Here is a 25,711-nt window from a genome sequence, read left to right as displayed (position 1 = left end):
TTTTGTTCGAATAGACAGAGACGGCATCACATTTCACCGTCGGTTAACGCTAATAAATGGATGGTGAAACAGCCCCTTAGTAATATATATTTTTAAACATACTTAAATTGGCACTACGAGTATATTAAATTAACACAGTTCACAGGAACATATAGTTCCTCACATTACCGAATCTCGCCGTACGTCGATATCGTAATCGTCATAATCACTACCTGGTGTTCCAGTAGTTGCCTGTCCGGTCGTACTTCCGCTGCTTCCAGTTAGTATTTTAGTTGTTTCGTGAACTGGTCCATAGTTACCGGGCATGGGGAAATCACCTTGTATCGGCAGAGGTCGTGGACCAGACTTGAGAGGTCGTCTCGGCCGTGAATTGATAACTTGATTCGGTCGCGGCGGGTTTAAAAAGTTACTTAGCAGCTCAAGCGGAGAAGGAAAGTTGAAAGGTTGTATATCACCCACATTTGGCACGTTATTAGTACCAGTCGATGGTCTCGTTTGTATATTCTGGTTAATCTGGTTAAAGATATCATATGGCTTGTTAGCGCTGAATCCAGTTATTCCTGCCGCAATATTGTTGAAGTTTTGAAAGGCGTCGTTTATTTTGGCTTGCATGTTTCTCGGTTGGTTGGTCGCGGAGTAAGATGAACCTTGTAGTATTCCGGTTGGAAAACCGCTTGCGGTGAACTGGACGGGCACTTGGGGAGTACAAGGATCCAGTTTTAGTAACACGCATAGCAACACTGCGCTGTACAATGACCGCATACCTGACGATTTTTATTCGATAGGTCCTACTGTTCGCTGATCGGATGAGCGACTAGAAGTCGTTGATACAAAGCCATTAACGTTTAATGAAATATCGATATAAATAGGTAGGTAACGCACCTATTAATTTACAATAAATACCTACTTGCTTGTCTACGCCCCGCCCCTTTTCTTAGTGAGGTTTCATTTAATGTCGTAATTTAAACCATGTCCATGTTTGTTCACTGTGGAACTTTCTTACAATAGGTACCTAAATGTCGTAGTAATAAGCTTAATCTTACTTAAACCTGTGACACAAGATAATAAGTAGGTATACGTAGTTACAGGAGATAAACTTGAATTACACACCCTGGCAACCTTTATGCATCAATTCAATTGTCATCTTATTGTTACACCGCATATGTACCTACCTACTTGAATTATGGAAAGGTTCCACAGTAGGTATGCACTTCCTAGGTTTAAAGAGAAAAGGTTCCATTGCCACGAATAAAGTACTTAAGCATAGCAGTGGAGTTTGGCTCAAGCATACAATATATGTAAGTATATTATGAACGTAATTGCCTGTTGATTACAATATAATTAATTACTTACCGACCGGCGAAACTATATTATGTATACGTTCTTTACTAGTTTTTGTCTCATAGTTACGGAACGGAGCCACTTTAAAACGAAAATAATATCTTTTACTTCCAACCCCTTGGGTATTTCGAAGAATATCTTCTAGTGCACTGTCTGCCAAATTTCAAGTGTCCGCGACTCCGGTAGTTTAGGATGTGCGTTGTCTGTCAGTCAGTCATGTTGCTCTTTTATAAGCAGATGAGTAAGTATCTACATGAGTATGTATGTATAGGTACCTAATGCATATTTTTCTATTTTTACGTGCTTATCTAATTGAATTATCCAGATTGAACGTTTTTTTAAATGAGTGACTAAATAAAATTGCCAAAAAATCTTTGTTAATATTGTATTAACACAACAAGAACTTCAAAATTGCGATATAGAAATTTAACATTGTCAATAAAATTTAAGATGTGATTGTTTACAGTGCATACCGTGTTAGAACAATGAATAAACTTAATTAACGGCTCAATTCCACTATTCGCACCGCCTGAGTCAGTAATTACACCAAATTAGCGTACAATCCGTGAGCTCTTAGAAAAACCTTCGAGTTTCGGGGGAAATCGGAAGGATTCTTGCTAGTAGAAAATGACAATTGTCTTTTAGACTTAGTAGCAATCCAACACGCGAAGTTGTATTTTCATTGATTTATATAGATCAGTTAAAACCACCACTTACTTATTTATTTAGTTTACTATTTTTCGGAAATTGATTTTCATTTTAAGTCAACTTAAACAGGGTATTTCTGTATATAATCAATCACGGGAAATTGTTTATAATATATATAAATATTTTGTGAAGAAGCTGAAAGTTTCAAGAAAAGTGTTGATCGTAAATATTTTAATAAGGTTCAAGACCGAGTTATAGAAGCAACGGAGGTTTCGAAAAGTAAATATTAAACGAAAGCAGACCAAAAAAAATCATTTGACATACCCAAGAGAAGTAGATACAGTATAACAACAGCTCTTTATGCTTCCAAATAAAAGTAGTGTGTTAAGGCGGGGGGTTCGCTATTTAAATTAACGATGGAGGAATTCGAAAATGCTGATTTTGTTTTATTTGTACCATGACAAAAAGTCATATTGTATTAAAATTAGAAAAAGATAAAGAAGCGTAATATTATTACAGTAAGGTCTATTTTGTACTGATGGTTATTCTTTACATAACTTTTTACGGTAACTTTGAAAAGTTTTGCAAGTTTATAACAGAACAGAACCGCTTATCACGTCATAGTCTATACCCGAAGCATGCTTCTAAAATCCGAAGGTTTTTTTAAGAGCTCACGGAGTGTATCTAAATGTAAAGTCGCTCAGTCAGATGTATTACTATGTAGATCGATTAAGTCAGTGATGAAAAACAACTTGTGACTGAAACTATGGCGGTTAGATTAGTGAAAAAAAGACATCAAGTGGCACACAACAACATTTACTTGAATAATTATCAGAATATTGTTACAAAAACTTTAACTTATGAGACAAGTAGGATTGCTAGAGGTATCTTCAACATTAATGATTGCAAACATGCGCACAAAAAAGTGTAGAGGTTTTTTCCGCTTGACTCGCGCAGTTCAGTTGTTTCGTGGAACACTGTAGGAAACTTTATTAGTAGCCATAATAACATTTCCGTAAACTTTTGTGTAAAATACCTGTTTGTGTGGTTGCGGTTTAGTGGATGGCATTCAATTTCTTATTAAAGCCTGATGTTACTAAACTTTTAGAAATCTGTTCTTTTACTGAGAGTTTTTTGCTGTGAACAAATTTTTATTGCAAAGTCATCAAGGATAGCTTGAATGACTCCAAGGAGGCAATGGCCTTTCCTATTTTACATAATTCAAGTTCGATCATTGCAAATGTGTGAATCGACAAGAAATGAGCTTATAATGTTTTACTAATTAACTAAAGTTTACCGAAACACAAAAACAGCGTTCCTAAATATGTTACATATTGCAGCACGGCGGACGGCGACTATTTTTATCGATGGCTATTAAAAAAAAATAAGAATAAGAATTTTATCTGTGGTTTATTAATCTCATTAAGTAGTCTGTGGTGTCTAGAACAAAATCAATTCGTCATTATGGTCGGTCAGATGAATTGAAATGAAATAATAACTTGCAATAATAGGCATGCTCTCGACAGGGACGAATGGAGGAAAAAAGGGGAGGCCTTTGCCCAGCAGTGGGCAGTGTTTAACAGGCTAGAGAAAATAATAGGATAGGAATAGCAATCCCACTTAGTAAGTGAATGTTGTCGTCAGCCCCAAACTTAACGTACTCTTAAACTACTGACTGGTTAAAATTTTTGGTTTCACATAATGGTAAAAATTAAGTACATAAGAAACTAAACATTACATTTATGCTATTGTTCATAAATCGATGCTAATTAATACAACATCTACAACCTTAGTAATTAGTAAGGCACTGGTGTCTTATGTGTATTTGGTTATAAATTGTGTTTTAGTTTCAGACAAGACAAATCATTGGTAAATAATTAATTCTTCCAGAAGTCTAGTGTAAATAGTAAGGTAAAAAAAAAACATGAAACATATCCGAAAGACTTCTTTTTTTAGAAACTAATGTATATATAATTTTGTTGCATTAATTATCTGAAAATTTTGGAAAATGAATTTTATTTATTATTGTAAAAATATAGTAGAATTTTTGTTTTCAACGATCAATACAAATCAATAGTAGTACCTACTTCATGATATTGCTTTGTTTTAGGCTAGAAGTAACAAGAAAAACTTAAAATAAAACATAACATTATCACTCCATTAGCCAGTAAAGTAATTGAAAAAAAAAACTGCTAATCACCATTTTAACATTTTCCAATTTCGCCTTTGTAAATGACAAATCTTCGTTGCAAGTCGAACTTTATGACAGTACTTTAAGGTTAATTTGTATGAATATTGCGCAGGCGTTTAAAATGTCATATAGTAACAACATAGGTATCTACTCCCGTTTTTAGAGTTCCGTAGCCAAAATGGCAAAAAACGGAACTCTTATAGTTTCTCCATGTCTGTCTGTCTGTCTGTCCGTCCGCGGCTTTGATCAGGGAATATCAATGCTTTTTTTGCACGAATATATATGTAAACTATGCCGACAAAATGGTACAATAAAAAATTGAAGTGGGGGTGTTTTTTTTTCTCATCCAACCTAGTAGTGTGGGGTATCGTTGGATAGGTCTTTTAAAACCATTAGGGGTTGCTAAAATCATTTTTCGATTCAGTGATATTCAAAATATTCAACTTTAAAGTGCAAATTTTCATTAAAATCGAGCGTCCCCCCTCTAAAATCTAAACCGGTGGGTGGAAAAATTTGAAAAAATTCAGCATGGTAGTAAGTACCTATATTAAACTTACAAAGAAAACTATGAAGGTAAAGTTTTCTTGAGAATTATTAGTAGTTTAAGAGTAAATAGCAGCCTAAGGTATGAAATATACCTAAACTTGGAATATTCCGTACAAAATACGAAATCCTTAGAAAAATATTAGGTACTTACTTATTTTTTTCGTAATGGCTACGGAACCCTATTTCGGGCGTGTCCAACGCGATCTTGGCCGGGTTTTTAAATGACATTTTAATAAGTTAAGCTTAAAATACTTCTATAAAATTTGTCGATAATTTATGAACAATATTTTGCAAGCAGTTTGTTTACATCACTAATGACTATGATACAGATTTCTAATTATCAGATTTGATTTTTAACAGGCCTGTGACGAAAAATACAGAAAACATTACCATTTAAACCGCGATTTGAATAGTATTGAAAGATCAGTCGTCCCGTTCCTTATACCTTTGACGTATGTGGAATAACTGTCAGTTCCATTCCTAGGCTCATCACGGTCTAAATATAACATAACGTTGATAAAATTTTCCGCCATTTACAATGAGCTAGACGTGTTTTAAAAAATCTATAAGTAATTAATCAGTCAATTAGTATCAGAAAATATTGGAAACGTATTTTTTATTTTATCAATTGATCAAAAACTGAAGATATAGCCCGTTAGAGTTCCGTGTGACGTCACGCCATGCGACACTTTTTTAGCACAGCGTAACCTCACGGGCCCCCACTCCCGAGCTTTGACTTACATCTGTTATTTTTTATCGATTGACAAAAGAAAAAAAACATATTTTTTGAAAATGTGACTGAAACACTAAATAGAATAAAAAAAGCTACACAGGAAACAACACGATTCCGTTGCGTGTCTCATGAAATAAATTACCATAATTATACAAGATTATGCAGAATCAAGAGGAAATGAAAGTTACTGTCAACCTTGTTATAATTTCATAGGATGTACAAAGGAAAAACGCAAACTTAGTTACTATGCGGTTCAAGCAAGATCAGGAATTCAGGATAATATTTGCTGACAACTTGACTCGCTACCTGACAATTTTTAAGTTGCTATAATGTAAATGTATATTATCTGAAATGATAAAGTTGCCAATTTATAAAGATTCCTTTATCCTACTTCTTAAAAACATGTTTCTTCTTGTCAATTGGCAACATTGACATATTTTTGTCCAGCAAATACTTAGTTTGAAGTTAATGAAACAACGCACAATTTTATTTACTAAGATATAGTAAATAAAATAAAGACAGTAAAATACTTGTAACATATAAAACCATTCTGATCCCAACTTTTCCTATCTGAATCTAATCCATGATATTTTTTATTTCAATTCCGCCAGTTTCCTCACTTTATCATTGGCAAAATCGTCCGTTTTATCTAAACTTACATATTGCCATAAGAAAAAAAAGATAGTAAAAGAGCATAGTTAAAAAAATTACAAACTGGCAACACTTCATTCCAGTAGCGAGAGAAGTTCTCAGCAAATCAAATCCCAATTTCGCTTGAAACGTATTGCTGTATTTACGAGTAAACAACCGTTGTTGTAATACACAAATTGTTAACAATTGAAATAAATCGATGTTTTTACATTATCATTAAGAACTGACCAATGTTTATTGATAACGAAATATAGCACCATCTTACAAGTATTAAACTTCTCTAACGCCCTAACACAATTTATTGGGGTATTATTTCGATACACGTAGATATAAATTCGGTCATGTACTCTATCTAAACTATTACTAGACATGAACATTACATTTTTATATTATATATCATGATGTGACGTTCGGTGAACACATGCAAGCTAGTACGTTATATTAAAATAAATTAATATACACTAGAAGAGGTAATCTAAGGACTTCGAATTCGAATGAGATTCAAGATTAGACAAAACGTAACCCCACTGTGAATATCTATTACATAAATTATCATAGATAAACAAATTATTGCAATAGCCGCGGTATCCTGTGGTCTCCCAAGTAGAGGATCGTAGGTTCGAGCTTGGCTTCGCACCACTGAGATTTTTGGAATTGATGTGCGAAGTTTATATTCAAAATCTACCATGACCTTTACGGTGAAGAAAACAACGGGACGGCAAAGATTTATGTATGCAAATATTCTTGGGTGTGCAGGAATAAAATAGTGCGTTAAATCATTTTTTCGAGAGCAAATCCGACAATACAGAAATTATGGCTAAAATATTCGTAATAAGTTTTATAATAACTAATAAATGTAATAATAACTTTTAGCTCTGAAAATAACAAAAGATTTACTCAAAACAATTACCTACCGAACGCGTTGTGAACTTTACGTCAAAAAACTTAAGCTCTGAATCAAAAACACGTCAATTTAGAGTGGTTTCAATGTACCATAGTGAAAATAATCATACATCAAACTCGAACCCTATATACTGACGTTACTGACATTATCGCATATGGTGGATATAGGCAAGTCCTCTTTTCCATCGGGGTGGAGGGGGCAGGGCGGTCGCTTAACGCTGCGTCGCGTTCGGCTCCGTTCGGGTAGCTTCGGTGGCGTTCGGTGTGAGCCCCGTCCGGGGGTTTTGGACAAGTCACCCGCCGAAGCTGACTTGTCGAAGACCTTGCGGGTCTTAGTGGACGAGGGCTTGGGCCGAGGTCAGTCGATCACGTGTTTTATTTTGACGTAGAGGATGCAGGAGAAAAGGAAGCCGAAGATAGGTATGACTGACATCCCGACGCCCACGGCTGCCAGGATTATCAGGTGGTCCCGTATGTGGTTTATAAAGTGTCGCACGCAACCCTGGAATTGGAATAATAAGTGTGTAATTTGACAGTCTTATATTATGCGAAGCGATCCTTCCTTACTAATATTATAAATGCGAAAGTAACTCTGTCTGTGTGTGTTACCTCTTCACACTTAAACCAGTGAACCAATTTAGATTAAATTTTGTATGGAGATAGTTTGAAATCCTGGGAAGGATATAGGATAGATTTTATCCCGGAAAATTGCATAGTTTCCGCGGAATCGCAAAAACGAATTTTTACAATTAATCATTTTATAATAATTACAATTAATCACTAACAATTTAAACGTTGAAATCTACATAATGTTAAATTTATAGTAAGTCATATCGTGTCGAATATACGCTATCTTTTGCCAATTTGTAGCCATTGGCGTGCATTGGGTCGATTCCAGGGTAGGTACGCAGTTGGTAGTTTACAGCAGCGCGCCACCGGCTCTACCGCTGCCTACTCAATGAGGGCTATCGCGTATGAATTCGCCACTAGAGGCGCTAGTGTAGCGTGAGGTCTCCGAAATATCAAATCTCATAGTTTTTGGGTGAGCTACGCGGGTTTATTTATAATTAGAATAATTTTGTGAATATTTTGCAATATCTGTAATTAATTATGGCAAATATGCGTTCCGGGGCAATGAATGTCTGTGTTTTGAGACAGTTTTGTCTTTCGGAAACCTTTGTCCTCCCTTTTTTCCGAACAAAACGGGGACTATGCAACTCTGTGGCATGCTCGATATTTATATGGTACGGTTTTAAGGTGTATTAAATATGATTTTAATCTAAACTTTCTTTCCACGCCCGTAATAACAGACTTTCAAACCCATACTTAAAACCTCACGCAACAGTGCGCCATCTAGTGAGACAAAAAACGATAGCCCTCATTCATGCCATAGCTATGAGTAGTAACCGTGTTCACCAACTACATGTGCCAGAAAGTCGGCTTTTCCATATATCTCGTGAATTTGGTGGAGTGTGCCACACTCAGTGTGGTGTATGGTATGGACTCACAGTGTAATAGATGTTGGAGGGGTGGTCGCGCTTCCCGCAGCGGGGAGTGACGGTTTTGCAGCACGAGTCGGGCACGAGCAGCGGCGGGTCGTGCTCGTGCCACGCGCTGCGCCGCCAGTCCGCGAAGCCCAGCGCGCCGCAACACTTAAACTTAAAAAAAAAAAACGAATTAATATCTTACAATTTCGCCAATGGGTGCGAGCAAAGTGGATCTTTTCTCTAATTTAGAGATTTTCACGGAGGGCAGAAATAAGATTTGAATTCGGGGCGGGTGAAACTATTTACCGGGCCGGATAATACCAACCCGATTTTTCGTGTACAGTCAAGTGCAGAAATAAGTATCTATTCGAACCACTCAAAAATATGTTACTACGGCCTTATTGCGTCGGAATAAGAGTCTGTGGTACTTATTTTTGAAACTTTGAATATACGTAAGTCCATATTTTTACACTTGACTGTACACGATCATACAAACTCATGTCAAACTGATATGAGTTTCTATGGACGTGTACACGAAAAATCGGATCGGTATTTCCATGCCGGTATTATCCGGGCCGGTAAACTGAACAGTGTCACATTTCGGGACATGAATCGGAGCCGGACACTTGGGTACTTAGAGCATTGATAAAGATAACTAACATTGATTTATGTCAAAAAGTCACAGGAAACGGCAGCTGGTTTTATCGAAACTTCTAGTCGTTATCTATTTTGTTGGTAATGCAGGCGACGTCGACGAATGTTAGAAAACATATGTTAAAAAATTGCGACAAATGTAAACACAGTATAAATGAAATTCAAATTCTGAACATGAAACTACCGTGAGACTCACTTATATTAAATGATATTGGTAACGGATAACTCACGTCTTAAATCGAGAATCGAGTTTATAGTTTAGGCATTGGCAGGTTTGTCGCGCGAGCAGAGCGGTGGCGCGCAGTGCGAGAGTCGCGTTGCTCCTAGGAAGCCCGAAACATGTCGAACTAAACTCGATTTAAGACGTGAGTTATCCGTTACAACATCATTTAATACAGTATACAGATGAAGTTAATACTCCATTTCCATCGCATTTTCGCGGAAACTGATACTTCATTCAGCCTCATTACCATCATCATCATCATCTCAGCCGTAGGACGTCCACTGTTGGACATAGGCCTCTCCCATAGACCTCTAGTTGCCTCGGTTAGAAGCGGCCTGCATCACCGTGAACTTGCGGCTTTAACCAGGTCATCAGTCCATCTCGTTGGTGGACGTCCTACGCTGCGTTGCCGATCCGTGGTCTCCACTCGAGAACCTAACCTTTCGGCCCCGACGACCATCTGTTCTTCGTGCTATATGGCCTGGCCTGCCCATTGCCACTTTAGCGAGCTAATTCGCTTGGCTATGTCGGTGACCCTTGTTCCCTTGTCATTCGGCCTCAGATCTCATCAAGACAGCGTAGTGGAAGGTCGCAACGAGAGATTAATATTCGATATAGAGTAGCTAACACCTAAGTTCAGATTTTTATCCAAATTTTGATTACGTCTCAGTGTGATGTACTGTCGAGGAAACTGAGTTGCGTACCAGGGTAGCACCTTTTCATAATCAATTTTACAATGATTTCTTTGGCAGATGTATGAAATGTCAATATGACATCAGTAGCACAAAGGTTCCACCCGGGAACGCGATTCAGTTTCTTTGCAGCCAAACTCGCGTCGTTTGATATTTGTCACTAAAAATATAGAGTACTTTACTTAACCTATTTATTTAATAGAAACATGTCACTTATTAACCTTTTCGCCGCCACGTCAAATACAAAAGACATCACCCATACGCCAGGCTTCTATATTGTAACGTCTAAAATTGAACCTAAACACAATTGAACGAAGGTTGCTTTTGCATTGAAGTAATGGACGTATATATAGCTATATGACTCGTTGGCGTCGAAAAGGTTAAAACAAGTACATGGATAAACATAATAAAAATAAGCCCCTAGATACCTCATCGAAATTGAAATATATAAATATACAACAATTGCTCGTAAAGATTTAAAAAATCATTCATAGATATGTCGGTAGCGTTCAGAGGTAGTCGTGTTCCAGGTACCTACATAAGAAAATATTTAGCTTGAACTTGAATGTAACACTTCAAGTTTGTATGACTATGCATAGTTAAATCAAGAATAGGATTAAGTAAGAAACTATCTCAATTGAATAACAAACGTATTTTAATTGCGATTGTAGAAGAAAATTAATGTATTTGAATGAAACGCACGTTTCACTTCTACCATTCTCAGATGCGGACGTATGTGTCTGTTACATAACCACTAATAATGTAGGTACTAAAAAACGATTAGGCACGTTCTAGACGCGTCAATGCACAAAATAATTAATACATAGTGATTATGATTAACGAAAAAAATCACGTCGATATGATAAAACAGACGCAATACACATCTCTGTGGCTGTCCCTTTTCTCCATGAACGAAAGCCAAACTTGATAGGACCAGAAGTTGACTCCCTTTAGAATATAAACTGTGTCTAAGAAATATGTCACAATGCTCTGCGCGGCCGCGAGGTGGAGAGTAGACATAATTCCATTTTAGACCTATATAAATAGGTAGAGAACAAGAGTATAGGCATACTCAATATAAATACTCCATCACTCAGATGAACTCAAATTACACTAATATTAAATATGAAACTTTGCCAAATATGTGGTCTACCACCCTAAAGTTGATAATCGTTTGCATGTCATAAAAAATAATGCTAATAGACGTGTCTGTCTACTTGAAAGTTCGACTTTAGCGACATATTAATTTGATAGGAGCTTGTTTAAAAATTGATAGACCACTTATTTGGCTGGTGGTACCTTACCTATGTGTGCGTTTGTGCTTAAACGGCTCGAAGCAGTACCGGATTAGCCCATAAGCAAATTAAGCAATTGCTTAGGGCACCATAAGCAGCACCAAAAAAAAACTTGGTAGCACGTGGTAGCACAAAAAAGGTAAGGCTGGTTACGGCTACTTAATGATGGGGGGACGGGGGTGCCACAGGCGTGGATTGCTTTGGGCATCAAATAGTCTTAATCCGGCACTGGCTCGAAGGACTGAATTGAAATTTGGTACGTACTACTGTGTACTTTTTATCCCGATTTATCTCTAATCTATGTAAAATCCCAATATTCAATTAGGTACACAATATTCAATTTTGTACATTGTTTTCATACAACAGTAAAAACCATGATGTAAGTTTTGGGAAGTTCCATGAACATTTAGTTTATTCCCGGCAATGCAATTCGACTATGGGCCTAATGGTATACGTGAGCGAAGCCGCGGGTACAGGGGGGGATACTATGAAATTCGAAAATCAAAGTTCGTATCATCCTCTCACTCTCGTATTAAACAGCATAAGCGTCAGCCCGACGGCAAGATATGAAGTTCGAATTTTGCACTTTGTAGTATAGGGTCAGGCCACAGGTCGTAGTTACCTCTATCTGCATGCGATCGATGGCGTCGGTGGCGACGGTATCGAGCGCGTAGTTGGACAGGAAGGTGTGGTTGAGTTCAGCCTTCAGCTCTGGCTCCACGGCCACTTCGTAGTAATAGGCCAGCCCGCCCGCGCCGGCCTCCAGGATGAACGTTATTAGCAGGAAGTAAGTGTACTGAAACAGAACGATAAATAGATAAGTATGTGCCGCTGCAATACAGTATTTGGCTATTACTTATTTACTCTCATCAAAGTTTGACAATGCATGTTATTTGACAGCACGTGGCCCGGGATGGCGAAGATCCAGGCTCGATGGAAAAAAATACAGTTAAAATAATTTATTTTCTTCATTTTTCTAATAATAAAAATAAAGCTGTGTTAAATACTTGTGATGCTTAGATTTAATAATATTGTAAATCTGTTTAAAAAAAATATACCACATTGAGTTTCTTGCCGGATTCTTCTCAACAGAGGCTTTTCCGACCCGGTGGTAGATTTTTTTTGACATTCATAAGTGCTTGTTATAGCCTAAATTGAATAAAGATATTTTGACTTTGACTTGACGTAGCTAATAATTTTATTTTTTATTATTTATTTATAATATTGGCAATACTTCATACCCATGTAATTATTTTTACTGATCCAGAAATTTAGCGAAACCAAATTCTGAAATGTAGATTTGTTTACTAAATATTATACATTCCTTGTCTGTTTTGTACAACATATCCATCATGTTAAGAACTACCAGATGTATCTTAGAAACTGTAGGTACATTAAATTTAGTTTGACCTTGTTTACTTGTCTTGCATGAAAATTAATCATGGTGAAAAAGATAATGTTGTAGCGTCACTATTAGACAGTAATAATACTATAAATAACATTTACCCGTAGAAATAAACTGACCACAAACATAAACGTAACATATCTAATGGAAAATATAATTCCAATGCGTGTTAATTATACCTCTAGGTAAATATGACCACATTCTAGTTAGTTTTAATCTTTCATGTTTTTTAGCCAAGGCCGATAATTTTCTAGGGCAGAAGATACATAAATGTTCAAGATTCAATTACACCTCATGTTTATTATGCGCATAATGAGAGAAGGTCAATTGATTGATAACATTGTTCAAAGGTCAGGTTCGCGACCTTAATGCATGACGCTCCTTCTGACTCACGGCTCAGTACAGACTCCTCTGAATGGGATTAAATCGTAAATAAATACACCTAAGTAAGTATCGATGATTCATTGTTTCTATAGGTGTATTTATTGGTAGGTATATTTCCGACAGTTCGTCATAAAGAAAAGACACTTTAATATTTCAACAGCCTTCAAGGCGGCAACGTTCAAGCGTGCGATACGAGTTATCTATTGATTTTATGACGCCTCGAAACGAAGTGTCTTAGACGAAGGAAAGCTAATTTATTTTACCGCAAATCTGAGTCACAAACTACTTTATACTGAGGTTTATGTTGTGCTGTGTCAGTTTGTGTATATTCATTTCTATAACCGGTTTTAATAAAAATATTGCTTTTACTGGAAGGACGGACGGTTTAAGATTCCGATAACATAACAAATCCCTTAATAACTTAATTTTATTTTATTAATTATTTGCGATTCTTGTTATAATATTAAATTTACAGCAAATTGGTATAACTGTAAATGCTGTAAAATTTCATTGGTTAATAAATAAATTAATAAACAAAGTAGTAGCAGTAACGTACCAGCAGGGAAACGTATGTTAAAAAAAAACTTGTTTCCTAGTAGATACTTAATAAAAACTAATAAGTAAGATTTCCTTTTCCGTAACGATAATGTCAGTAAATGCGTCGGAAGGTACATAATAGACTTGTTTTTACCATGGTATTAGTGATTTAAATAATAGTTATTTGCGTCACAAGGGAGCAAAATGGTGTATTTACGGCGAGGGCGTAAATTGAATCCAGAATGTAGCGAAGGATTCTACAATAGAATCCTGAGCGTAGCGAGGGATTCTAAAGTAGAATCCTAAGCGTAATGAGGGATTTAAGTGTTAGCGCCCAAGATGAAAATAATTTTGCTCCCGAGTGGCTCATACAACTTTTCACACCAAGCATTAATAAACTGGAAAAAAATAATTCTAAATATTATTAAAGAACAACCAGCATAGAAAATGGCGTGCTTTACAATTATCAACTTTAAAAAATGGCATTTGCAATAAAACACTTAGAAATGCCTTGAACAGAAAAGTTGCACTTTGCTCCCTCTCGCCAGGAAGGAAAAGTTACTTTTCTGGAGGAGAGGTGTGAAATAGTTATTTGTGCAACAAGACAGCAAAGTTGTTTTTTGATGCGAGTGTTGAATTTGAATCCCGAGTAAGCGAAGGATTCTATAATTGAATCACGAGCTTTAGCGAGTGATTCTAAGTTAGATAGAATCCTGAGAACAGCAAGGGATTCAAACACACGAGATACAAAAAAACTTTGGTCTCGTGTGACACATACAATTTTTCACCTCAGCAGCGAGAACATAATTTAAATGTAACATAAGAATAAAACCACATATACCTACCTCTTTACAAAACAACCTCAATTTTTTAATTATAATCCTATATAACCCTTACTCAAAAATGATACGTACAGTTGCGATTACATCTTTAAAAAGTCACCAGAAAGTTAAGAACAATACAAATCTCATAGGTACTTCTTGTAAAATTTGTCATACTTATTTTTTAATACCGCAAAAAGCCTCATCTTTATCTTTGGGTCATTAAAAAGGTTGAACAACAAACGTATAACTTATTATAAATGTTATTAAACCTTTAAATATGATTTTATTAAGATTTAGATTTCTATTACATAAACATAAATAGATTTGTTACAAATTCATTTAATTTGACAAATATTTATTGTAACTGGAGAGGCAGTATATGGAATTCTTTTATAAAAAAAAAAACAAGAGAAGCAGCTTTCGTGCAACGAGGTCGCATACTTTATTGAAAGATCGGGAAAATTTACATTTTGGAAATATTTCGTTGTCATGTTATTTTTTAGGTATCGATATATTTTTAATACCATACATTTAATTTAAGATTGTAATTAACACATTTGATCCTATGTCTCGGTTTTTTCGTGTCGAAGTGAAAGTGACAGATCTAAGTGAAGTTCAAATATTTGGAATTCAGTGAGTAGACCCAATCCTGTACTCAGCATTTAAAAATAATAATTAAAAAGTTACTTTGTCTCACGGAGTGAGCAAAATGCGATTTTGCTCACTGATTTCTCATAGCAAAACCTGCCTGTTTGAGGTGCTGAAGTGAAAATAGTTATTTGTGCAACAAGAGAGCAAAGTTGTTTTTTGTTGCGAGTGTTGATTTTGAATCCCGAGTAAGCGAAGGATTCTATAATTGAATCACGAGCGTCAGCGAGTGATTCTAGGTTAGAATCCTGAGATCAGCAAGGGATTGAAATACACGAGATGCAAAAAAACTTTGGTCTCGTGTGACACATACAATTTTTCACCTCAGCAGCGAGAACATAATTTAAATGTAACATAAGAATAAAACCACATATACCTACCTGTTTACAAAACAAACACATTTTTTTAAAATAGAATCCGATTAATATCAAATATAATAATTACATTTAAAACCATAAAAAGAGTCCAGTAGCTACAATACAAATCGCATACTCATAACATGCAATCTTAACTTCTTGTACTAATGTCACACTTATTTTTTTAATACTGCAAAAAGCCTCATCTCGGGGTAATTGAAAAGGTTGAACAATTAAACCTTTAAATATGATTTTATTAAGATTTCTATTACATAAACATAAATAGATTTGTTAAAAAATCATTCAATTTAACAAATAATAATTATACTGTAGAGGCAGTATACGGAATTCTTTTATAAAAAAAAAACAAGAGAAGCGGCTTTCGTGCAACGAGGTTGCATGCTTTATTAAAAGATCGGGAAAATTTGCATTTTGGAAATATTTCGATATATTTTTAAAACCAAAAATTTAATTTAAGTTTGTAATCGACAAATTTGATCCTATCTCTTGCTTTTTTCGAGTTGAAGTGAAATGACAGATCAAAGTAAAGTTCAAATATTTGGAATTCAGTGAGTAGACCCAACACTTTACTCAGCATTTAAAAAATAATAATTAAAAAGTTACTTTGTCTCACGGAGTGAGCAAAATGCGATTTTGCTCACTGATTTCTCATAGCAAAACCTGCCTGTTTGAGGTGCTGAAGTGAAAAAGTATTTTTTGAACATGTACAGTCGAGGTTATACGTTTCTGTACACTCTTAGCGTCAAAAATGAAACATCAACCTTATGGTTGATGTTGTTAGCATAAAGGTGTAGGGATATTTTTGACGTCTTAGTAACAACATACCTACATACCTTGACTGTATCTATTGGAAAATAATACCATATTGATAAATCCATATGAATGTAAAATTCATAAAACAATGAAAGTATGTATATTTGAATTTACATACTGATTACTATAGTTGTGAAAATACCTAAAGCTATTATTTAACTTGCAGTGTATGCATGTTTGTCTGTAAGTCACTTCTGGTGATAGGGTTGTCTTGAAATTTGGTACAGTCAGCAACAAAGATATGAATACAGCCAAAGTGCAAAAAAAAGTATACACGACCTTAACATTCAGGCAATAAAGTCATCTATACTTATGTACATATTTTTACACTTGGGCTGTATTCATATCTTTGTTGCTGACTGTACAGATACATAAGAACGCGAGCCAGCAACAGATTTTCATGACCAAGACACAGCTGTATGACAAACAGACAGACAGACGAAAAGCAAAGTGGCAGACTTTGCTTGTCACCCGTAACCCAAAACAAAATAAGGCTGAATGTTCCAAGTTCTAAGACATACAACTGGAATTAAATATTAGAGTGGCAAAGAACTTTTTGGTCGACCATACAGCCTGTGCAAAAACTAATATTACAACATATAGTCAGTATACACACTCTCATGCGTATAGTAAACTAATGAACTACTTACAAACAATTAATTTGCTCAGGCGATCTTGTATGATAGCTTTGTATGTCTGTGCATCCACCTCCGCATTGTAAGAACACGCATAAACCCAACTATCACCACCACCACACTACACTGACGCGTTTCAAACTCAAGCAAAGTTCATCCTCAGAATAACACAACCGTTCACCAAGCTACCAGATGTTAGATATAAACTTACACATAGTAAACTGGTTCTGTTCTCAGTCTTGAGCCCGCAGCAGCCCAGGGCCCCCAGGGGCACGCCGGAAGCCCCCGCCACTATCAGTAGGTACGCGATGGCGGGGTACGTCGGCGTCGGCAGCAGCGCCACGTAGCGGTGCCGCGACGACACCGTCCACGCGCCCACGCATAGCACGCCTATGCCTGCAAACTAAGGATACATTACGCGTTAAAGGCTCTAGCTGTTTCCGCCAGAGATGTAATAATAATAATATATTTTATTGTTATAACTGTGTCGTTTACATGTGTAGTTTGAGGCCTCCTAGTAGGTAAGTAGCTTACCTGTAGCAGGAGACCCCGCTTTTCCAAAAAGTTTTTTTTTAAATTACAGTCCACGCTCGTAACAATAATTAGGAACTTATACTTAATAAACTATACCTAGGTAATTAAAAAACTAAAGTGTGTGTGTGTGTGTGTGTGTGTGTGTGTGTGCGCGTGTGGTGTGTGTGTGTGTGTGTATGTGAGTATGTCCTTGTGTGTGTGAATGATGAAGATGTGCGAACCAATAGAAACGCTTCATTTACCTCGCCTCGCTCCGCTCAACTGTTTCCACTAGAGATGTGCTGTGCGAGGATAGGTAAATGAAGCGTTTCTATTGGTTCCTGAAAAACATATTCTTCACAAATCTTTGGCGGAAACGTAGTCTAAGTTACGCACGGGTAGCAAGAGCGTACAGGTGAAAAACTTTCATAAATGCCCTGTTGTTGTTCCTGCAGCAATCAAAAAAGTCTTGGGGTACTTATTATCCCTTGACAATGAGGGCTATCGTTTTTTTGTCTTTCTAGATGGCGCCACTGTTGCGTGAGGTTTTTTAAGTGTGGCTTTCAAAGTCTGTTATTACGGGCGTGAAAACAATGTTTAGATTAAAATCAAATTTAATACACCTTAAAACCATACCATAAAAATATCGAGCAACCACAGTGTTGCGTAGTCCCGTTTTGTGCGGAAAAAAAGGGAGGACAAAAGTTTCCGAAAGACAAAACTGTCTCAAAACATAGTCATTTTTTTTCGCTAATAAGCGCTTTTGCAATATCTGAAGCTGATTAAAGGTCACAGCTCATTACCAGACCAGCACCGCCTCGCCTCGAGCGGTTAGTATTCTTCTATGGATTTGTATGGGTATGCGCTCCTTACATTAACTCCGTAGCGTCACCGGATCGGGTGACACTCTTTTCCGGCCCAGATGATACCGACCCTGTTTTTTGTGTACACGCCCATAGAAGCTCCTGTCAGTTTCTATGGGCGTGTACACAAAAAACAGGGCCGGTATTTCCATAATGTCGGTGTTATCCGGGCCGGGAAAGTCACCCACCGGATCGCCTCACTCACGAGGTTGCCACACGCGGACGGCGAGTGGACCACTCGGTGATAGCCCGCTGCTCGCCGCCATAATGACTACTAGGAAATTCGTGGACTATGCGAGGTCCGAGTGGACGCCGAAAATCGAGGCGGTGCTGGTCGTGTGCCGGGTGGCTCTAATGAGCTGTGACTTTAATGACTGACATACAGTACAACCAGATTGTTAATGTCGCTCGGGACTCGTTGGTTTTCTTTTTTTTGCTGACGATTCAAATGAGAAAGAAAAAGAAAACCGATGTTTTATTTCAAGTTCCGAAAGACATAAGCAAACTAGTTTAGGTAAGTGTACAAAGATGTGACGTCGACTGTGTGCAGCTAACGACGGTTTAATCATCTCAAAGCACTGATAACATGTTATGCCAATTCGCTATGCATTTAGGTCTAGTCTGAATAGTCATTTGTTAACTTACCAAAAACACCACATTGAATATATGCAGAACGCATTTAAGGAAATTCACGCTGCAGCAGTCTGCGTCTCTGGACTTACGCGGCTTTACTTTCTTCTTTTTGCTTAAAAGTGCACTTCCATTTTTCTTTTTCTCCACTGCCATGATCGTCGGCTAATATAGAAGACCTACTTTCATCTCCTGCTGGTCATGATTTGATCCTTTACCCTGCAAGAAAAAAAATTGTGATATTCTGCTGATCACTGACAATATAATCTTATATGCGAAAAAGTACTTACTAGAACATCATAGAGCGTTAAAAGATAATGCTCTGGCTTAATAGGGATTAGTGAAACAGCTACTAAGGGAAAACATGGAAGTAGAACTTCTTTGGCTTCACTGTTTCAACCAGCCACTATCTTTTTGGACAAAATATTAAAACACAGGAGAAAAATTACAGTATTTATTAGAAGCCTAAATTATCTTACAAAAATGGAATATAATACAACACTTACTTCTAAATTAGATAATTATGTATAGCAAAATGTCTCAAAATAATTGATTTGTAGTATTCAGTACAGTTTGAAATATGTATTCATAAAATTGATAAAAAAAATATGATTTCAGACACAATTGCAAGGGCTCATAGGATAGTTATGCTATGTTACATTATTATGTATATACAGAACTGTCTCATTATACTATACTGTAAATACATCGTAATTAGTAGATACATTCAGTCCATAATTTCATCACATAGTAAATTCTTTCATCCACCTAAATCAAATTCACACAAATCCTTTGGATTACAAAAATGCATTTCTTCAATAATTTTAAACCTGTGTTTTGTATTCTACTTAGGCCGTTGATAAGTCCTAACTTAAAACTGCTAGTCATCAAATTGATGAAGGGTGCTCTCTAATTTTTCTACAATCTTCTTGTAAAAAGTAATCTGCTGCGTCAAGAATTTTTGCATTGTTGCTTTCAAGTCTACTGTTCTCTCTGCCTTGAAGTGGTTGATCTCGGCAAGAAGTGCATAGGAAATAACATCAGTCCTCCTCAATACCTCATTGAGTTGAGCTACTTCCATTTTGTGTTCTGCAGTAAGCTTCTCACAATCACGCTTCTTCTGCACTGCACCCTTATGATTGGCTAATGCGTCTGGGAAGCTGCCGACAATTCCTTTGTACAAGTGGAATTTATCACCCAGAGGTTCCCAATCATATTTTGGCTGCTCTTCATACATTCTCCCTATCTCAATGTATGCGCCACCAGTCATTTTTATTGCAGATGTCAGTTTGGATGTGGATACTATTGACCCTTCATCTAAGCTCAAAGCATTTCCCAAATTATAGAATGCTTCTCCTGTCTTCTGGCAATCAATTTTGTATGGGCCTTGAAATTTCTTAGTTTGTGCTAGACACATATTTGTGAGGAATTTCACAGACGTGTCCATGCTGCCAATAAATGTGTGGGACTGTTCTACAATCTGATCCACCTGGGACTGTAATAATGCTTTTTCTGGTACAACCAGGGATATACAATAGTTGAGGCCTATCAAAATGTCTTTCTCAGCCTGTCTTTTGCCAGCCTTCCAACGTTTCTCATCAGTGCATGTGAGGAAGTGTTGCCAAACCTCAGATTTAGACAGTACAGGATGTTTGCACATCCAGTCCACAAACTCTTGAAGCTGTACTCTTCTGCGTTCAATCACCTGTTCATCATACCTGCCTGATATCTGTTTGTCTGGTAAAGGTGGGATGGGTATCAGAGAGAATTTCTCCTGCAACCGCTCATGGAGCCAATCAAAATGCTTGTATCTTCTCGATACCTGTATGTTATTAAATGAAGGAGTTAGCTGGTATGCAATGAAGCTCTTTATACCTTTGAATTTGGATTCTTTCTTTGGAGAAGCAATTGTTACGTAGTAAGGCTGAGTGATAGGTGCCCACACATAACCTTCTTCATTCTGAACTATGTGAACTTTCTCTGAATCAGGCACTTCTACATTTAGAGTAGCAAGTAGATAGCTCTCTCCGCTGACTTTTGAAGAAGGTGCAAATTTGCTTTTCCTTACTGTGCCTATTGTTGAACTAAACGTAGAAGCTGTATCATCAATGTTTTGATTGTACTCATTGATGGGCATACCAGGGAGAGGTGCCAGTGGTGTCTGGTGGTTGTACTGTGATTTTTGTTGTGCACCCGGGCCTATCTCTGAATAAGTGTCATCATCCCAGTCGTCATCCCAACCATCTTCTTGTGATGGATTGCGTTGGTAGTTGTTATCTCCAGCACTATAGTTCTGATCACCCCAGTCGTCTGCTGCTTGGTCATATCTCGGTGCAGCCGGGGCCGTTTTTGTTTGTATTGATTCTTCCGGAGTTAGCTTCTTGACGTAAGCCGCAGGAAACAAGCCTGTGTGACCCTGAGAATTTTTGCCTTCCCACCAACCTTCACCAATTTCAGTGTTAAGCAGCGTCAGAACTTCACCAGCAGTGATGGACATCTCAGTGGTGCCCGGTTCCCCCGAAAAGTCATATAACGCTTGTACTTGTGCCATGTTGGGACTCCTTTACCTACAACAATTTCAAAACAGATTATTGCAGTAAGACCTAATTAAGTAGTTTATAGTGATGAGAGGCATATGCTTAGTTAGGTATGTAGCATCACCATATCTTATCAGTGTTATCTAGAAAAGTAGGGAGTATGCACATGTAGTGATAAACATAATCTTAACAGTTGGTGCGGGAGTGTTAGTGAAAAGTATAAATTGGGGCGTCTGCCTGCCGCGGCGCAAGCGGCCTGACACATATTCCTAATAGCCCCAATTAAGCATGCCCGACAAATACCAATTGACTAAAAGCACTACTCCTTTTGTGTTATGGCTTCCGAATAACTGAGGAAAGTGGACTAATGACATTCTAAAGTGCTTTCTTTATGCAAAAACACAATAACATAGGAAACTAGCCAAGAATAGCGTTAAATTCTACCTTATTGTGACTGCCAATGCGTAACATTAAACGTAACTAGTTCAACTACGCCACTGCGCCATACGTTGTCACAGTGCGTATTTATCAGATTATTACAGTAATTTCTTATGAAAAGAATTACAACAAAGCAAGATAATGTCGTTTTATTACGAAAATCAATGACGTCAATTTAGCAGCAGTATGAGAGGAAACCTTTTACCGGTACTGCCAAAGTTTAATAGATGAGTTCACACACTATAAAACACTTGGATATATCGATAGTATAAGTTTTTACTTACTTTTATTCACAATAAAACGATTAATTTCAAGGCGGATACACTGATTGTACAGTCATCTGAATGACAGATAGATTCCCGAGAACTTGTTTTTGACACAGCGCAGCGCGTTCTCGATTACGTGGCGTGCACACTAAAATCAAACGTTCGTTTCTTATTGGCGGTTTCACGAGCTGTTTCGAAACGCCAATAACGGCACGAAAAATATCCTTTAAATAAATTAAGCTTGCATTACAATAATGAAATGCTCGTTCGCTGTAAAATAATAAGAGATAAGTAGGTGCATTACATTTATAATTTAAACGATGGACCTTAAACATGTACAGCGAAAACAGACTGAGTAGTACCGTCAAGGAGTTCGGTCAAGGTCTACTAGATGGCGGTGCAAGTTGAAAAAACTTTATTTCCATGAAGATTCGATTGATGGCGCTACTCACGTAAAACTTCCTACTAACTATAATTTTTGGTCCTTAGTAATGCAGCCCTTTCACCGCTCCGACTCCGATGATCTGATCTCCTCTATGGTGGCTGAACTTAGCACCGCAACCCACAAATATTCGGGAGTAAATTAGCTAGCAAAGTGAACAGAGACGATGGAGAACACATTAGGCTCGGTCTGTTCCCTAAGTATCCATTTTTTCATACTAGTTGCACAGAAAAGTGGATACTTATGTTAGGGCACCGACTGTACCTATAGGTAAGTGAATAAATTTTGAGGTGTCTTGCGGGTATAAAGTCCCTTACTTACGGGTCCCTAGGCGAGATTGATCCGGATTTCTGTGGCTCTTGAAGGATCTTTGCCCTTACCTACTTGACTAATTTTTAGAGATGTGCCGACTAGTCGCCGACTAGTCGGGAAAGCCGACTATCCGGCCACTTTCGTAGTCGGCGACTAGTCGGCGAATAGTCGGCAAAAAGCGCCGAGTATCCGTATCCGGCCTCTTACTTTGTACGTATATTTCAATAAAATATTTATTTTCATGTAGGTATTGGTACACAGAGGGGGAATTCCCTATATAATTATATAATTTACATTATATAAAAACCTTAAGCTGTTAATTTTTGTAGTATTTACTGTTTCACCTTGCCCACACGAGAAATAATATTTTGTCATTAGTTATACCTACTTGACTTTACGGGAATCATTGTCTAATTGTTCAAAAAATCCTTACACGAGACTTTCTGTTTGACATCATCATGTCAGCCGAAAGACGTCCACTGCTGGACTTAGGCTCCAAGGCTCTCCACTCAGACTGGTCTTGTGCTTTCCGCATTCACCGCGATCCCGCGATCTTAACCGGGTCGTTGCTCCATCTTGTTGGAGGCCTACCGACACCTCGTCTCCCGGTCCGCGGACGCCATTCGTGAACCTTCTGACCCCATCGGCCATCAGTTCTGCGAGCAATGTGCCCTGCCCACTACCACTTCAGTTTCGCAATTCTTCGGGCTATGTCGGTAACCTTAGTTTTACTGCGGATATCATCATTTCGGATTCTATCCCGCAGAGAAACCCCGTGCATAGCCCTCTCCATAGCCCACTGAGTGACTTTGAGCTTCCTCATGAGGCCCATCGTTAGCGACCACGTCTCAGATCCGTAAGTCATCACGGCAACACTTCACACGGCTTCACACGCCTTTTGACTTCAAACACTGCGATAATTTAGAAGAAAAGACACTGCGAAGCTTCCCGAACGCTGCCCAGCCGAGTCGGATTCGACGAGTGATCTCTTTCTCGAAATTGGATCTACCTATCTGGACCGTTTGTTCAAGTATACATAGTCGTCAACAACTTCGAGCGCAGAGCCTACAGTTCTATAGCCTTTTCGGATGCCGTTCTTTTTGACATGATTAAATTTTAATTTTTTTTAGCTCTTTCACTTTAATGAACAATAATAGTAGGCATTATTTTTACACAATATTTTTTTCACAAAAACATCGCTTTTTTAGATACAAAAGCAAAAATCTAGAAATAAAATAATACGAATAAAATAAAATAAACCGGTTCCGACACGCTTACGGGCGTCGGTTGCGACTAGCGCCCAAATCAGCTGGTTAACAAAGCGTCACGGAAATCCCCGAAGCTGTGATCGGCTTGGCCGACTAGTCGGCCGATTAGTCGGCTTCTTTACAACCGACTAATCGGTTAGTCGGCTAGTCGGCCAGTCATGATCGGCACATCTCTACTAATTTTTCACGGGTAAATTCTATTGGTATCTAAGCTGGTCAGGCGGGGTGCGGCTCAGCAGGCTTTGCACGGGATTACCGCGCTGCCTCGAGCAAGCATCCACAGGGAGCGCCGACGGAGATTCCGGGAGATTCAATTTGTTATTTCTTTCATACTTTCCTCCTTATTTATTGGGTAAAACGGGTTCCATTACCTTTTAGGTCTTGTTCAACGCTCAATTTTCAATTTTAAATTGCTCGAGTTTCGTAAAATTTCAAGCAGCTACAGGGATAGATAATTGTGGTGGTAGTATCAATAGCTCGTGCCTGCCTGGTTTTAGAACAGGACGGACCTATCTCTTCTATTCTCTTCTCTGTCGGCGTAAGTTGACAGTTTCAGTTTCGACATATATGGTTTCGACCATGTTTCGACTTGCGTCGAAATAGAAGAGCACAACTTACTTAGTGTTGTTTTACCAACGTGTTTTTTTTATGCAATGAGGACAAAGGTGTGTTCACTATTGAACAAGCACAGATCGATCGCGTTAGCTCAGTGAGATTGCGACGCGTGAACAGACGTAAACTTATAGGTACTCATAGGGTACCCTAACCCTATGCTTTTAAAAAACATAGGTACTATCCAATACTAAAGGATTTCACGAGTGCCTGAACACAAAAGCCTTGGCAAGCCAAGCGTAGACTTATTCCTGCTGGTTCGAACTACAAACAAACTACCTTTGATTGCGGCTAGCTTTGAAGACCAGGTAGTACAAAATGTTAGCGATTTTTAGGGAACAACGTAAGTTTGGTAACTTTTAACTGGTTTCGCGAATGGGTTAAAATATCCTAAACTTTGGTAACAGTAGGCACACAATTATTTGAGATAAGGAGTACCTATCGTTATGCGGGTTTCGTTTATAAATACAATGCTATGTTACCTACCGAGAGAAACGTATCTACGAAGTGACGGTTGTATTGAAAATAGGAAGTAAAATATGATTTACCTTAATTAGCCACCACAAATAATCAATACTAAGTAAGTATTTAATAATACAATACAAAACAAGTATTGTCTTGTCTTGTCTCGGCATTCATATGTCCCACTGCAGGACACAGACCTCCTTTCTGGACGAGAGGGCTTGGGCTGTACCTAGTTCCCACGCGACCCATTGCTTGACACACACCATTGAATTGCTCCACAGGTTTCCTTACGATGTTTTCCTCACCCCAAAACTCATGGGTTTCGCACATGAATTTCGACAAACTCGAGAGATGCGAGCCCGGATTGAACCCATGATC

General features: G+C 37.7%; 2 protein-coding genes across 4 annotated transcripts in view; both read right to left on the bottom strand.

Moving 5' to 3' along the window:
• Positions 1 to 1,710: 1,710 nt before the first annotated feature.
• The window catches only part of LOC141445272 (CD151 antigen-like), a 244,735-nt gene continuing 220,734 nt past the window's right edge, over positions 1,711 to 25,711 (bottom strand). For both annotated transcript variants that reach the window (XM_074111067.1, XM_074111068.1), the window contains 5 exons: positions 19,009 to 19,212; positions 17,199 to 17,390; positions 11,987 to 12,160; positions 8,522 to 8,671; positions 1,711 to 7,515 (listed from right to left, as the gene is read on the bottom strand). In XM_074111067.1, coding sequence (XP_073967168.1) covers positions 7,372 to 7,515; positions 8,522 to 8,671; positions 11,987 to 12,160; positions 17,199 to 17,390; positions 19,009 to 19,149 — 801 coding nt within the window. In that variant the 5' untranslated portion in view covers positions 19,150 to 19,212 and the 3' untranslated portion in view covers positions 1,711 to 7,371. The remainder of the gene's footprint in view (positions 7,516 to 8,521; positions 8,672 to 11,986; positions 12,161 to 17,198; positions 17,391 to 19,008; positions 19,213 to 25,711) is intronic.
• SH3PX1 (sorting nexin 33-like protein SH3PX1) lies at positions 19,434 to 22,359 on the bottom strand. Of its 2 annotated transcripts, none has more exons than XM_074111064.1 (2): positions 22,253 to 22,359; positions 19,434 to 21,560 (listed from the first exon to the last, which is right to left on the bottom strand). In XM_074111064.1, exon 2 carries the CDS (start codon positions 21,542 to 21,544, stop codon positions 19,874 to 19,876), a length of 1,671 nt encoding a protein of 556 aa, XP_073967165.1. In that variant the 5' UTR covers positions 21,545 to 21,560; positions 22,253 to 22,359; the 3' UTR covers positions 19,434 to 19,873. The 2 variants fall into 2 exon arrangements, with proteins under 2 accessions (XP_073967165.1, XP_073967166.1); XM_074111065.1 differs by lacking the exon at positions 22,253 to 22,359 and adding an exon at positions 21,975 to 22,070.

The sequence above is a fragment of the Choristoneura fumiferana genome, chromosome 2, assembly GCF_025370935.1.
Source record: "Choristoneura fumiferana chromosome 2, NRCan_CFum_1, whole genome shotgun sequence".
Lineage (NCBI taxonomy): Eukaryota > Metazoa > Arthropoda > Insecta > Lepidoptera > Tortricidae > Choristoneura > Choristoneura fumiferana.
This window is presented reverse-complemented; position numbering and strand designations above follow the sequence as displayed.

What these genes read in the sequence shown, in the direction of transcription:
- SH3PX1 (XM_074111064.1), bottom strand. Translation starts at nt 21,544, where the DNA reads ATGGCACAAGTACAAGCGTTATATGACTTTTCGGGGGAACCGGGCACC.